A 15787-nucleotide genomic window follows, 5' to 3' on the forward strand; every position below is an offset into this window, starting at 1 on the left:
CTCAAGGTTTGGAGGCCTGCATTTTCAGAAGTCCTGAGTAGCCACAGCTCTTATCTGAAGCCAATTGAAGAGATGGTGTGGATACTCAGCAGCTGTGGAATTCAGGCCAAGGGTGCTTCAGGTTGGGCACCTAAAATCAGTGGGTAATTTAAAAAATGTTGCCACAGGATTATTTAATCTGATAAGGAGACAAGTTACAGGAAACACGATTGAACATTTATGATTATGAACGGTATATAGTCAATGTCAGACAAAACCACTTTTTTTAAATGCTACTTCATAATATGAAAACAAAGAGACATTCCAAATTAGTGATCAGTATATTTAGGTTGAGTGCTGCTTCATACAGGGGACAGTCAATCTATGTAATTCACAGCCTTAGGAAGCCAGTGAGTTAAATATTGACTTTTAAAGGGGCTGAATGAATTTATGAACAATAATATGTTTCAGCTGCACTTATTAAGAAGAGGGTAAATAAATCTCATGCTTCAAGTCATCAACTATGTCAGTGGTCAGGAGCCCACATCCATGCAAATAGTTGCACCATTGACCAAGTGTATTATGGGTTTTTTCCATCTTCCTCTGAAGTCTCAAGTATTGGTTGTGGTCTGAGATAGGATCCAGTTTGTCTATGTTCTTCTTGCAACATGAAGAGAATGGTTCACATACAGGATGAATGGGTTGTACCTGAGTCGAAAAATACAATAATGCATTCCACCCCATTCATCATGCAGAGTAAGGGAAGGTGTCAGAGAACTGAGTTTATTAAAGAACAGTGGAAGCCTTTTTAGAGGACCCAACCCAGATGGAAGATGTTAATCTGAGCTGAATCAACAGTGTTGCCAACAAGGAAATGTTTTGTTTGACTGCAATCCCTTACCTAGCAGGGAAGGATTTTCTGTCACCTTTCACTGATGCAATCTATTCAGGGAAGAGTAGCCTATCTGCGTGCTCTAAACTCTGATTTTCTAATCAACAGAGACAGTAAATGATTTACACAGGACAAAAAATAAGATAAGAAAATTCCTTTATAATTCTTCTTACATGAACAGCTGGGACTGAGTTTGGGCTCCTGGAAATCAGGCTTCCTGTGCTGCTGAATAGTTGTTTGTTCAGGATTTTATTTACTGGAGCATGAAGTGATTTTCGAAGATTCCCTTCCTCTATTCTTTCTTTTTTAAAGTGAGCCACTGAAGAAAATTGGAAGGAATGACACAATCAGCAGTCACACAAGATGTCAATGGGCTGGAGAACCCCAGTTTTATGGTGAGTTTATTGCTTGAAGAAAAGTATAGCTTGCATACGGTTTGTATGAGTTCTGAGAAGGAAAATGAACAGGAGCAAGGGAGGAAAGGGGAAAGAGAAGCAGCAGAGAGAGAGAGACAGAGAGAGAGAGAGAAGAGGTGTGTTAGAGTGAATGAAAGGGGGAGGGAAGAAAGACAGATTGAACAGTCTTTCTAGGGTCCTTTGTAAAGATGAGGCTGACGTGGTCTGGTATCTTCTTCACTAAAGCCTGTTGCTTGTACAATAGTAATTTAAAGGCTGTTTTGCTTCTTTCGAGTTCGTTTAGTGTATTCTAAAAATCAGAGAGAAAAGATGAGAGGAGATGAACTGACCCTGATTCTGCTATAGTCTATGTATCTGTTTCAGAAGGGATTAAACCTTCTGCCTCTTGTTACTCTGTCCCTGGATTGGAGATTTTATGTGATGACAAGGGCAGGGAAAATTAAAACTGGTGAAGGATTTGTTTTTCTTTCTTTCTTTTTTTTTAAATGGGTCTATTTCAAAAGAGGTAAATTGACAGAGAGGTTGATGGAGAGAATTTGGGGTGAACTAGGCACAGTGCCCTGCAGATTTCCAGTACAGTAGCAAATTCACAAGTGAATTATATGCAGTGTGACTAGCAGATGTGTAACTGTGCTGGAAATACTGGAAAACATATTAGAAGGAGGAGGAGGAGAAGGGATGGTCTTGTGGATAAACCACAGGACTGGGAACTAGGGAGATGGGGAACTTTGTTCTCTTCTTCAGGATACAAGTAACTTCCTTAAAATCAAGAAGAGTTGCTCATCTCCTGATGGAGGGTTAAGAATTAGGTATCTGGATACTGTACTCTGCCACAGACTGTTCCATTTGACCTTGGGCAAATCAGTTACTGCTCTGTGCCTCAGTTTCCCCATCTGTAAAGCAGGAAAAATAAAACTTAGCTCCCTTCCAGGAAGGCTATGAGGGTAAATGGGTTAACACTGGTAAGGGGCTTTGAGAGCCTCATGTGGAAGGTGCTGTAGAAATACAAAGGGTTATTCTTTTTATTATTAAAATGCTCCCAGCCACAACTCAGTTCAAGCTTCTAACTTCCCTAAAGATTGACTCCTCCCTTACCTTGATTGCCTGGGTTCTTTGTGTTTCAAGCAGTTCAGTTTTCGTGGGGGTCGACTTGGATGTCTGAGCTTGCAGGATTGAGGCTAATAACTGTAACGGATAAGTAATGAATCTTCTGCTGCAGGCAACAAGACAGAATCCAAGAGTTGTCCTGCTCAGTCCCCCTGCTGCAGAAGAGGCAAGGGTTTGTCTTGCCACAGAGACTTCTGCTTGTTCCCGCTTCTTCAAAAACGAGAGGTCGATTCCATTCAGCAGTGCCTCAGGCTCTCTCCTTTCCAAGGTTCCCAGGCAGGATCAGGCATTCATGTGGAACTGGCAATGGTACATGCACTGTACGAGTTACTTTGCTATAAGGTTCTTTTCTGAACAAGAGCTCTGGAAAGTGAGCTTGCTTCTGTCTGGATACAGCTGTTTTTAATGCTCCCAGCCTGTCTACATAAGGACAAGAGATAGTTTTTTAAAATGCATTAGCCAATATGTTTTAGGCCTTTGCACTTACTATAGACTAGCTTGTCTATTGAGGATGAAGGTCCAGATATCTGGACATTTGATGCAAATAAGGCCATGTCACACCTACATATTTGATATATGTGCATCATTTGTCTTTTTTATTTTGACTTGAAAAGTTGTATTTATTTTTTGTTCCTGTTTCTTCACTCTACAGTATCATTTGCTTTGTTCCCTTCGTAGGGAGACCCTCTCTCTCTCTGCGGGGGCTGTTTCAGACACACCTACCCAGCTCCCTCATGCCTGTGTTCATAGAAACACACTCCAGGTCCTGCCCAGCCATTGCTGCTCCTCCTTTCCCCAAAATCCCAGCTCCCACTGTGAAAGTTGCTCACATGGGTGCAAGATACTCCTCTCCCCTACTGCACCCCAGAGTCTGTGCATGCTGAGGTTTGGCTGAAAAGGAAGGTGAGCTGCTCTGCACACCCACTTCTGTCCAGGGATGTTCCATGAGGGAGCCTTTCTTTCTTGTTAGGGTGGGTTAGCCCTATGAGTACGGCAGGGCAGTGGCCCCCAGCCTCCCTTCAGTTAGGCAGTGCAGCTTTAACAAGGGATCCCCTGCCAGCACCTAACTGGGTCTCTTGTTTCTTGGTTGAGCAGAGTTCCGGGTTGGTGGGCACTGGGTTGTCTGTGCGTATAGCATGCTTGGCCAAGGAGGGGGAGTGGGAAGGAGGAAGAACGTGCCTTGTGGTGGTACAAAACCACCACCATAGCCAAACACTGGAGTAGGGTGGGCAGCACATGCGGCTTTTCTCAGCTACAAAGGTGGGTCAGCACACAGTGCGGCCTGGTAAGAAGGGGAAGGATAAAAGGAAGAAATCGGGTGGGAAGGGGGAAGGTGACCCAGAAGACTGCGCCTCCCAAAATGATGAGAGTTTCACTGGATCCTCTCTCTCTCTCTCTCTTTCTCTCTCACACCCACACACGCACGCATACACTCTCATAGTTTTCACATTGTTTTTAAATGCACTTCTTGTTCCCATCCCAGCCAGGTTGGAGTTAGTGTGAATTAAATTACCCCCTTTCCCACATGTTGACATGAGTCTGAGAGACATCCACAGATCCCACTAAAGTCAATGAGAGTCGCAGATGATGAATACCTCTCTGAAAGAGGGTCTAACTGAGGAATGTTCTGTTCTGGTCCCTACAGGCTGAAGATGAAGACCAGTACAGTGCCTTGTCTGAACCCGATGCAGAGAGCCTAAAGGAAAAGAAGAAAGACCCGGGCAAGAACTGCAGTACACTAGTGTACTCTGTCACCGACATACCACCATGGTACCTCTGCATCCTGCTAGGGATTCAGGTGAGACTAGCAAGAACATGGTGGAATGGGGTGGGCGGAGGTTTATTGGCTTGTTCATAGCCCCGCTTAACAAGTAAAATGTGAATTAGGAAATGGCTTATATTTACTGGCCATGCTTACAACCATCTGATTGGCTGTTGGTGATGTCAAGTCATCCCTGTTAAGTGCATGGGGTCAGATTGTTTTTGTTTGCTATTTATTTACACTGAGCTCAATGCAATACAAACTGGCAGATGCAGTCCCAGAGCCAGCGAGCTTGCGCTTGGAGGACAAACAGTAACAGATAGTCCATTGAATAATGCCAGTGTGACAGAGTTATGGAAAATATCTAAAGGCTCCAGGCCCTCTGTGACTCCACTATAATAAAAGCTAAGCAGAAGTAGCACAAAAAAGAAACTGTGCAGCTTCTGTCAGTTTATAGGACTATGCGAGAGAAATACACCCAACTTGTGTGATACAGTGCAGGCCAATGCAGTAGAATATCTATATGGTAAGATGCTTACCAATGATTAAGCTAAGATAGTGATGCTGACTTTGTTTGGACACTAATGGATAGTTTGTGCTTTGTTCATTTCTTAAAGCGATCTTGTCAGTTTAGTTTAGACTCAAACTTTGGCCTCTGTAAAAATAAGGTTTTATGAAACCCAAGATCACTGGAAATATTTCCATCATTTTTTTTAATTAAAAAGATTCTAATGAAAGCAATAGTTATTTTGGGGAAACGTAAACATTTCCTGCAGTGTTAGCACCCCAAACGTTGCAACACCATACTAGTGCATGGGAAGCAGAAAGTGATGTTGACAAGGAACAAAAGCTCTATTTTCATTGCCCAAGCTGAGTGAACTGCACAATCAGCATTAACTGTGAAAAGAAAATTGGATTTTAAAGATTCTTTTCATGTGGATGGCTAATTAAAGGTCTTTAAACACATGTATATACTGGGTTTATTAAAAAGGTGGGGCCTGATTTTTCCACTTCTCTGAATCTCATGTAGCTATTTACACTTATGCAAACAGAGTATAAAACATTGCCACCAGGGTAAATGAGTGGACAGTTCTAATTTGGTAACATTTTGCACCCACTTTGCTGATTTCCCCCAGTACTTGTGGCCCACGGGAGCATGAGAAGTGGCATTAGGGATGCTGCAGGCTGAAGGAGTTGATGATGCCGTAGAGCAAAGCAGAGTGTCTTGAAACACACATTTCGCATAAATCCAACCTGATAGTTCCCTCCAGTGATCTGCCCCCCTTTCCTGGTAGAAAGCCCCCAGAATAGCTTTCTTCAGACCCTGGAAATGTGCTAGTTCCCACTGGACAGCCCCTTGGGAACTAGGTCCTGTTGTTTCTATCGAGTGCCAAGTGGTGGTAAGGCGAGAAAAATGGATAAGGTTGGGATGGGTTGTTAAAGCTCTGACGGACACTTCAGAACAGCCCCCACCAGAGAATAAAACTTGTAGTAAAAAACTAAGGTTATCAGGAATTAGTGCTATTAGTGTCATTTGAGTCCAGATCTACAAGTGGCATTTCACCTTCCCTCAACAGTAGAATAGTTGTACTGGGCAGGTACCTTTTTCATGACAGTCTTTTCTCTGTGGTTCTTAGCACTACCTGACAGCTCTGGGTGGTCTTGTAGCCATCCCTCTGATCCTGTCCAAAGAGCTTTGCCTGCAGCATGACCCCCTGACCCAGGGTCACCTGATCGGCACCATCTTCTTTGTCTCAGGAATTTGTACTCTCCTTCAGGTCCTCTTTGGAGTCAGGTAGGCAAAATCTTTGCAATATAACCTTGTGACATTATTGACATGAACTGTGACCGTATAGATCATTGTTGCAACCATGGTCCTTTGGTTGCACCAGGTCTTGTACAGAGGAGGCCAATTGGGGTGTCTATGGGAAGGTTGTAGTTTGCTGGTTGTTGTTATGCTGTCTGTATGTGTGTATCTTTTTTATATTCAAAGTTATGAATATTGGCTATGTCCGTGTTTGATTCTAAGTAGCCTCAGTGTTGCATTTGGTCAGCTTCTTGAGAGAGGACTATTCTCAGTAAGTGCCCAGTCAAGAAACACTTAACTGACAATGGACTTGAGGAGATGCCAATCCACATGTGAGCTTTCCTGTAAACGTTCAAACTAACCTGTAAACAATGGTGTCGGCCTGAAAAAGCTGAATCATTCATAGACATGTGACTTGCCCAGATGACTACAAACTCCATCTTGAGTGAATTTTACACAGGAGAACAAAGGGGTTTCCACCCACAAGAGAGAGACTATATAAGGCCCTGGAAGTCCCTCCACTTTGTCTTCAGCTGGCTCAAAACATTGCCTCTCCACCCCAAAAAGATGCCGGAAAGAAATTGGAACAAAGGACAGTAACTACGGGGGTGTGAATGACTGCTGGACCTAGATTAGGAAGGAGTCTAGTCTGTAAAAGAAGCTTATTAGAACATCTCTGAGGGTAAGTTTATCTGCATTTAGTTTCTTACTGTATTAGGCTTAGACTTGCATGTTTTTGTTTTATCTTGCTTGGTAAATTACTTTGGTCTCTCTGTTATTACTTGGAACCACTTAAATCCTACTTTTTATATTTAATAAAAGCACTTTTGCTTATTAATTAACCCAGAGCACGTAATTAATACCTGGGGGAGCAAACAGATGTGCATATCTCTCTATCAGTGTTATAGTGGGTGAACAATTTATGAGTTTACCCTGTATAAGCTTTGTACAGAGTAAAATGGATTTATTTGAGGTTTGGATCCCATTGTGAGCTGGGTATCTGGGTGCTAGAGACAAGAGCACTTTCTAAGCCATTTTCAGTTAAGCCTGCAGCTTTGGGGGACGTGGTTCAGACCTGGGTCTGTGTTTGTAGCAGGCTAGCATGTCTGGCTCAACAAGACAGGATACTGAAGTCCTAAGCTGCCAGGGAAGACAGGCTCAGAGGTAGTCTCAGCACATCAGGTGGCAGTCCCAAAGGGGTCTCTGTGACCCAGCCTCTCACAGTGGCATAATCAAGCAGGATCTGTGCACAGCTGATTGCTTTGAGATACTGGTAGTGATTTTAAGTGAGTTTTGAGTGTGGTGACTGGAGAACAGAGAAAATGGTTACTGGTTTGTTATTTTCTGTTTGTTTATTTCGGATGAGGAAATAAGCACAAGAACGCAGGAAAATGACTACCAGTGAGGCAGCTACAAAACTAGAGCTGGCCAGACTGGAAGTAGAAGAGAAGGAAAAGGACCATGAGTTTCAATTGAGGCTCAAGAGAAGCAGAGACAGCCAGGGAGAAGACCGCACACAGAAGGGCTATGGAGGCAGAGGCAGCCAGGGAGGAAGCTGCTCACAAAAGAGCCATGGAAACCCAGAGGTTAGCCCTGGAGTTAAGACAAAGAGATTGAAGCCCAGAGGATAGCATAGCAAGATGCTCAGCAGGAGAAGGAAAGAGAGAGGCAGCTAGCCCTGGAGTTAAAAGACAGAGAAATACAGGCTCAAATTGAGGCCCAGAAGCATGAACTGACTGTTATGGAGTGGAAGAAACAAAACCCTTCAGCAGCTCGCTCCACTTCCCCAAAAATCCACAAATGGGAGCGACTATGTCCACAATATGATGAATCCAGTGATATTACTAAATATTTCATCGCCTTTGGGAAACTGTGCACTCTTCATGCAATTCCTGACAATCAAAAAATGACTAAGTTAATGCTAAAATTGACTAGAAGAGCTCTGGACATATTCAACAAGATGCCTATTGATGATGCTTCAAACTATGGTAAATTTAAGGAACTGGTTTTGAAACAGTTTCAGAATACACCTGAAACGTACAGGGTTAAATTCAGGAGTCTTAAGAGGGGATCTGGATTGAGTAATGTGGCTTATATAAATGCAATGAGAGATTTGTTGTGTCAAACGGGAAACTGAGGCTCACCCACTCACTGATCTGATGGCTTATTGCCAAGATGGGTCAACTTTGGAAAGTATGGAAATCGGTAGTCAGCTGACACCAGTCGAAAAGGGGGAAGTGTTGTCAATGCTGCAAAGATACAGTGAGGTATTTTCCAACAAACCTGGGAGGACACAGTTTTTGTTCCATAGAATCCTCACGAAAGGGGCTCATTTCCGCCCCACCCCACCCCCACACTTCCAGGCCTTATAGGGCTACCCGCAAGGTGAGGGAGCAAATTCAGGCTGAGATACAAAGCATGTAGGACCTAGGGGTGATTAAGGAATCTGACAGTGTGTGGGCTTCCCCTGTGGTCTTGGTCCCCAAAAGGGATGGCATCGTTAGATTTTGTGTAGACTGTAGAAAACTTAATGCTGTCCCTGTAACAGATGCCTCCCTCATGCCAACAATTAATATTAATGACATGCTGGATGTGCTGAGCCAAGCCAAATACCTTAGTACCTTTGATCTGACCAGATCCCTTTGGAGGGGCAGGCACAGCAAAGATCAGCTTTTATCACTGACGTAGGGCTCTGTGAATTTACAGTGTTACCTTTTGGTCTGATAAATGTTGGTGCAACCTCCTAGAGGCTGGTCAACAGAGTGTTAAATGATTTGCAGAATTATGTGAGGGCATACATAGATGACATTGCTGTATTCAGCAACACCTGGGGTGACCACAAGGAGCACCTGGAAATTGTGCTATCAAAGCTCAAAGAAGCTGGGCTAACCATGAAACCCTCTAAGTGCAAGATAGGGGCAGCTAACGTCCCTTATCTGGTGCACTGGGTGGGGGTGGGGCAAAATATCCCCTGACCCTCTTAAGGAGGAAGCCATCATAAAATGGCCCATACCCCAAAGTAAAAGGCAAGTCCAATCCTTCATAGGCTTGGCAAACTATTACGGGAGGTTTGTGGAGGGGTTCAGTGACATTGTATCCCCAATCACAGACCTATGTAAAAAGCATCAACCTAATAAGATAATTTGGTCAGAGGCATCCCAGAAAGGCATCAACAAGGTAAAAGCACTTGTTAGGGGGATTATTCCTTCACCCTCTCACTTTCCTGGTCCTTCTTGCATGAACAAAGAGCAACAATATCCAAAGCCCAAAGACGCAAACAATTTGATGTTTATTGGGGTGAACTTCCAGCAAGCATGATTCCAGTTTCCTTCCTTAGCGTGCCCTTTCCCAGCTCTGACACCACAGAGCCTTACTTGTGTCCCTGTTTCTGTTCCTATCCCCTTGTATGGGACTGCGAAAGACTGTGTCACGGCCTAGCTAGGGTATTTCTGCTTTCTCGGTGGTCTTGTGGAAAGCCCCTGCTTGCTAAGTGGCCGGTCGTTGTAGGACATGCCATGCCAGTTATAACTTGCTTTTAACTGGTTGAAACTAGCTTGTATGGCCTTAGGCCAAAGGGCGTACACCGCCCATGGACAGTCCTGGCCTTTGGCCAACGGGCAGACATAGCCTGTGGGAAGTCCCTTTTTGCATATGTATGAGTTGCTTTTGTATTGTGTCTATATAGCTGTATGCTCCCGGTCCCCCCTTTGGACTCCGACCCAGGCCGAGCTGAGCTTCGGTGCTGGGTTCCCTGCCAAAGTGACAGCAACGCCCGGGGTCCCCATTGCGAATGTGTCACTTTACCTTCATTAAAGCCAAATAACTCACAGTGTGTGTGGGCCTCGTTCTTGCAGAGCATCCAAGCACGTTACACCCCTATTCCCATTTCCCCCTTTAGTAAAACATGATCCTAATTCCTCCATCCCCAGTCCTTGTTCCCAACCCTCCCTCCACTTCCTGATTGACTGCAGACTATATAGTAAAACTTGAGTTCTGCTTAGCTATACCTTAACCAATCATTTTACTGAAATTTAACTAACCAATCCTAACATATTGTAATGTGATTATTTAACCAATTATATCCCACCACCTTAATTGGTTTACATCCAACAAAATTAATTATTCAGCAGACAGAAACAATCACAGAACCAGACAGAGACCATGCAAATAAACATACAAAACAATACAGAAGTGAGGATTTTACAACTACATCTATACAGACATAAGGGTTTTCCAGCTGTGTCTATTGATAAGTGAGTTCTTACCAGGCAGGATGCTGTCAAACTAAGTTTCCTTTTACATCTTCTAGGCTCTTCCCTTTCTCTGGAGGTGATAGATCGGATCACCTTCCTAACAGCCCCAGATTGCCTTGTTTCAATATGACTAATCAGGGCCTCAGACTGTCACAGTAAGAGAAGACCATTACACAGACAGACAATGATTTTTTATTCTTTCTTTTATATCTCTATAACTAGCTAAGTGATAAGATTACACCTAAATTCTTAAAGTATAGGCCTTTGCAGACAGGCCTGAATATCTATATCCTAACACTCCACCCCTTTTTTTTCTTTTTCTTTTGGGATCCTCCTGCCCAGGTACCCCTGGAAAACCATAGGACATATGGCGACACATTTCCTGATAGGGCCAAGCATCAAGGTGGAAGGTGTCAATATTCCATTTGTCCCACTGCCCCTTGTGTAGTATAGTGCCCTGCACCTTCTCTTGTACAGGCATACCACACTTCTTTCAATTAGTGTTCCAGACTTCCCATTATATTGGGCCTGAGAAGGTTGGGTCTGGGTTGTCTTGGACACTGCGGGGTGGGGAGGGCTTACTACATTACTTATAGGTTATCTCCATATGCAGCGTAACACAAGTACAGTTAACAATATACAATCCACAGCAACATTGAGTCCTGCCCACTGCAGTATGGTCCAATATCCGAGCCACCACCAAAACCCTGCCTCTCCTCCTTTGACAGGGTCAAGATTTTAATGTGTCCATTTGCTGGCAGTTGCAACAAGCTGCCCCTGCAGGTTTTGCATACTTTTGTCCACATCATAAGTCCATTGAATGTCCACAGAGAAATAGGTTATTGTCCAAACCAACTTAGCCATTTGGTATGGAATCAGGCAGTATGCCCTGGTTCGATTATTTACAGCAATAAGATTTACAGATCCATTTGTGCACCAGAGTCCGCAGAGCAGCATATAGATATGTGTAGTTTGGTTAGGGGCTGAGGTAATTGTGCCCTCTAGTAATATGTACGTTTTCAGCAAAATACCTCATACACAGTACACCCAATTGTCCACCCCTTGCCATAGGCCATTGACCCAGCATAGTCATAAGAGACGAGCACATGCAAATATCTTCTCTAGATTTACACCATTTTACACACCCCTCCATTGATTCCCAGTGAGCTCCTCCCTTTCTCATTATTCCCATAGGGCCTCTGGGGCCCACGTTAGTTGCCATTTTATTTCCAGTCACCATGGTAGCTATTACACAGGTGCTGGCCTCCTAGCTGAGCATTTTGCATTCCCAAACACATCTCCCTCTCCCCCAGGTCAGCCTTTTGAAGCCATCCCTCACTCATGTCATGCTAGCAACAAGACAAACACCACAGACAAACAACACAAAACACAGACCCATGGTATTCTGGGTTATTCTTCCACTGGCGCCAGCATGCTTGTAGAGTGTCTGAAAAACAAAAGAAACAATTTTCACCCCTCTGGTGGTGACAGATTATTGCTTAATAATAATACCAATTCTTTCTACACATTTCCTTGCTAATTGCAGGAAAAACAGAAGAATTACTTCCAGGCTGTCCTTATTTTGTTCTATAGTCAGGCTAGTGAATTACCCCACTCACTAGTCATTTATGAAATTCGTGAGGTGGTGTGCCTCAGTTTCCTCTCTTGTACAACAGACCAGGTTTGCAATAGTTTCTCTGCTGTACCAAGCTTTCCGTTTATTTTCAGGTAATAGCTGAGAGACAGCTTCAGATTTTTGCTCTGTGTACACACACTCACTCACTCACTCACTCACTCTCTCTCTCTCTCTCTCTCTCTCTCTCTCTCTCTCTCTCTCTCCCCCCCCCCCTTAGGGTTATCCTGTCCCCCTTATTTTCAGGCTTGACTTGTTTTTTCATCTCCCTTTTCTGGAGGGCCATAATCTGAGTCTTTTAATAGCTTTTTTGCTGACCAGATGTATTTATTATTTGCAGGTTCTTTGTGTTGCTCTTTATGGGCAGTTTCCTCCTTCCCTCATCAGCTAGGTAATTTGCATCCACACAGAGGTTTTCTTGACTTGCTTTTGGATCCAAAGCTATCAGCAGCTTAGAGACTGTTTTAAAAGGGACACATTCTACTTCCACCAGAGTTCTGATTACTTTTCACTTTCATCTTCTGCTCCAAAACACACAGAGATCTGAAAAAGAAAGCACAATCTACTATGGCTCCTTTTGGAGCCCTAATAGGATTTTAATTAAGTAGCATGTTTTGTTTGCATTTCTTCCACCCCTTTTCCAATATACACTGCACATGTCCTGGGAAATAGTTTAACCTTCATAACATTATATTAACCATATGAATTTTACACAAGGTGTAGTTTTCATGGACCCCCCACCAAAGCGACAGTCCGATCCCCCAGAGCCACCCCAAGGCTTAGTGTTCCCATCATTGCTCCCCTTTTCCTTTTCTTATGCACACACAATTCTATTTTGTCTAACATCCCTTGCACTGTGATTACTCTTTTTACACAACTGTACCCTGATTACACTCTCATCTTGTATAACCAGAGACAGCCAGGGGCAGTCAAGTTATGTTCCAATAGAAAGTCCTGACATTCCTTTAGTAATTTATTTACGTTACCCAATAGTTAAATAATTTTGATCAGATTATTTCTCTGCCTGCTGCCTGCAGCAGTCCCTTATAGACCATTTCTGTGGGAAAAGGGTCCATTTTCCCTCAAAATAGCTGTAAAGGCTTCTGGGGACAGAAGCATAGTGGTGGTAGTAGCCACTCTACCTGACCCCCTGGTGTAAATTAATTACCAAGCTTCCATCCAATGTGACTGCACAGAGTTGCACAAACAGTTATATTTATATAAGTGGGTTCTATTATTAAACCAAAAACTTTCTTCTTGTAACACCACAACCGTTTCTCGTACCATTTTTACAACTTCCAAATGTTTGCTTTCCTTCAAACCCTGTATTATCAATTTTTGCAGAAGGTATTTTTAACTTTTAATTTACTTTATTAAATCACTTACTCCTACATTTAGTTCTTTAAGATAGTGCACTTTCTCTCTAACAACTCAGCCACAGAGTACAATTATAGCCGCACAGCTGCCTTAACCTGTGCTGTCTTTACCCTGAGATTATTTAAAAGGCAGTAAAACATTTGTCTCCATGGTTGCCCATGGATCTTTTACTCCAAATATTCCAGTGAAATACAGCAGACCTTCATCATCCTTTGTCCCAAACAAAACAAAACAAACAAACATAAGTATCCAATTCCAAAGTACCCTCCATTAAAACTTCAGAAAAACAAAAGTGTGGAAAGGCAGGGGGAGAGGTGGGAGAAGAGGTGGAACGAAACCAATTAAGCCCTGTTAGGTCAGTTTCAAGTACAGGCTACCAGCAGCATATTAAGTAAACTGAGAGAAAGAAGAAAGAAAAGAAGAAAAGGATATAGTTAGCTCTGAACCATGAGTAGGCTCCCCTGGTTGAAACAGTTGGGAACCCTGACCCCCAGATTCTCATCCTGGCTCTGGGAGAAGAGTGGGGGTTGTTACCTGCTCCTGCAAACCCTGCCATTTTCCATATTGAAACCTTTTCTTTTTTTCCTTCACTCCCCCAGGACCAAGACCCAGCTCCTGTCTCGAAAGCTGGTCTGTTAACTCTGCTTCTGACTTTAAACCCTGTTGTGCCAAATCATCTTTAACCACCCCTAACTAGTTTACAACACTTCAGCAGCCCCTGCTGAAACAGCACCAAACTTGAAAGATTACTGGCAGCTTCCCATAATGCTGCCCTTACTTCAAACTTCTCACAAGTGAACTGAAGTGCCTCCTTTCCCTAGAAGGCATCCAGTCCCCATGGGCAGGGACCTTCTTCCACAACCCATATACCAAAGGAGGGTGGGCCCCTCAGCCACCCACTATCCTTCTGGGTCCCCTAACACTTTCTCCATTTCCTTTTTAATCTCATCCCAGGCTGACTCCTGCACGTGGTATGGGCCCTGGTTCTTCCTTATCAATTTATCAAAAAAAATCCTTTACCCTGGCTTGCCAGAACCCGCAGCTACCATCACGAGAGTTCACTATACCCCCTCCAAGCAGCTGCGTGGACTGTTGGGGAGGGGGACTTGCAGGCTGCCACTCACCTATCTCATGCGATGCATCCGAGCCAACAGCACCAAGATGTTAGGGGGCTTATTCCTTCACCCTCTCACTTCCCTGGTCCTTCTCGCGTGAACAGAGAGCAACAATACCCAAAGTCCAAAGGCACAAACAATTCAATGTTTTTTGGGGTGAACTTCCAGCAAGCATGATTTCAGTTTCCTTCCTTAGTGTCCCTCTTCCCAGCTCCGACACCACAGAGCCTTGCCTGTGTCCCTGTTTCTGTTCCCATTTCCCCCTTTAGCAAAACATGATCCCAATTCCCCCATCCCCAGTCCCTGTTCCCATTTCCCACCCCCAACTTCCTGATTGACTGCAGACTATATAGTAAACCTGAGTTTTGCTTAGCTATACCTTAACCAATCATTTTACTGAAATTTAACTAACCAATCCTAACATATTGTAACATGGTTATTTAACCAATTTAACCCACCACCTTAATCGGTTTACATCCAACAAAATTAATTATACAGCAGACAAGCAATCACAGAACCAGACAGAGACCATGCAAATAAACAAACAAAACAATACAGAAGTGAGGATTTTACAACTACATCTATACAGACATAAGGGTTTTCCAGCTGTGTCTATTGATAAGTGAGTTCTTACCAGGCAGGATGCTGTCAAACTAAGTTTCCTTTTACATCTTCTAGGCTCTTCCCTTTCTCTGGAGGTGATAGATCGGATCACCTTCCTAACAGCCCCATATTGCCTTATTTTAATATGACTAATCAGGGCCTCAGACTGTCACAGTAAGAGAAGGCCATTACACAGACAGACAGTGATTTCTGATTCTTTCTCTTATATCTCTGTAACTAGCTAAGTGATAAGACTACACCTAAATTCTTAAAGTATAGGCCTTTGCAGACAGGCCTGAATATCTATATCCTAACAGCACTCTTGTCTGCGGAGCCTGTGCTGGCCAGCCCTGACTTTGATAAGCCTTTTGAATTGTGTACTGCTGCATCAGACACAGGGTTGGGTGCTGTGCTGATGCAGACAGGGGAAGACAGCAAGAAGCATCCCATTGCCTTCCAAAGCAAAAAGTTGTCCCCTGCTGAACAGAATTACTCTATCATGGAGAAGGAGTGCTATGCCATTGTGTGGGCTGTCAAACAACTAAGCTGTTACCTCTTCAATAGGAAGTTCAGGATTCTAACTGACCATTCACCTTTGGTATGGGTTCACTGGACTAAGGGCACAAACTCCAAACTGCTACCCTGAAGCCTGGTCCTGCAGGAATTTGACAGTGCATTATGCATGTTAAAGGAAAGGAGAACTGGGTAGCAGATGCCCTGTCCAGAAATGAGGAATTTTAGGTATACTGCCTCCGCCATGGACAGTGTCCAAGTCTCCAGCATAAATTCAGGAAGAGGCTGTGATATTGCCCATTCAACTCCATTTCATGTTGTTACTTGACA

At 43.6% G+C, this 15787-nt stretch overlaps 1 protein-coding gene across 1 annotated transcript in view; it reads left to right on the plus strand.

Annotated features, from left to right (window-relative positions):
- Window positions 1–2656: 2656 nt before the first annotated feature.
- LOC127042716 (solute carrier family 23 member 1-like) overlaps window positions 2657–15787 on the plus strand; it is a 69599-nt gene continuing 56468 nt past the window's right edge. The window contains exons 1-3 of the mRNA XM_050935968.1: window positions 2657–2703; window positions 4040–4192; window positions 5794–5951. Coding sequence (XP_050791925.1) covers window positions 2701–2703; window positions 4040–4192; window positions 5794–5951 — 314 coding nt within the window. The 5' untranslated portion in view covers window positions 2657–2700. The remainder of the gene's footprint in view (window positions 2704–4039; window positions 4193–5793; window positions 5952–15787) is intronic.

This window comes from Gopherus flavomarginatus, chromosome 1, assembly GCF_025201925.1.
Source record: "Gopherus flavomarginatus isolate rGopFla2 chromosome 1, rGopFla2.mat.asm, whole genome shotgun sequence".
NCBI classification, from domain to species: domain Eukaryota; kingdom Metazoa; phylum Chordata; order Testudines; family Testudinidae; genus Gopherus; species Gopherus flavomarginatus.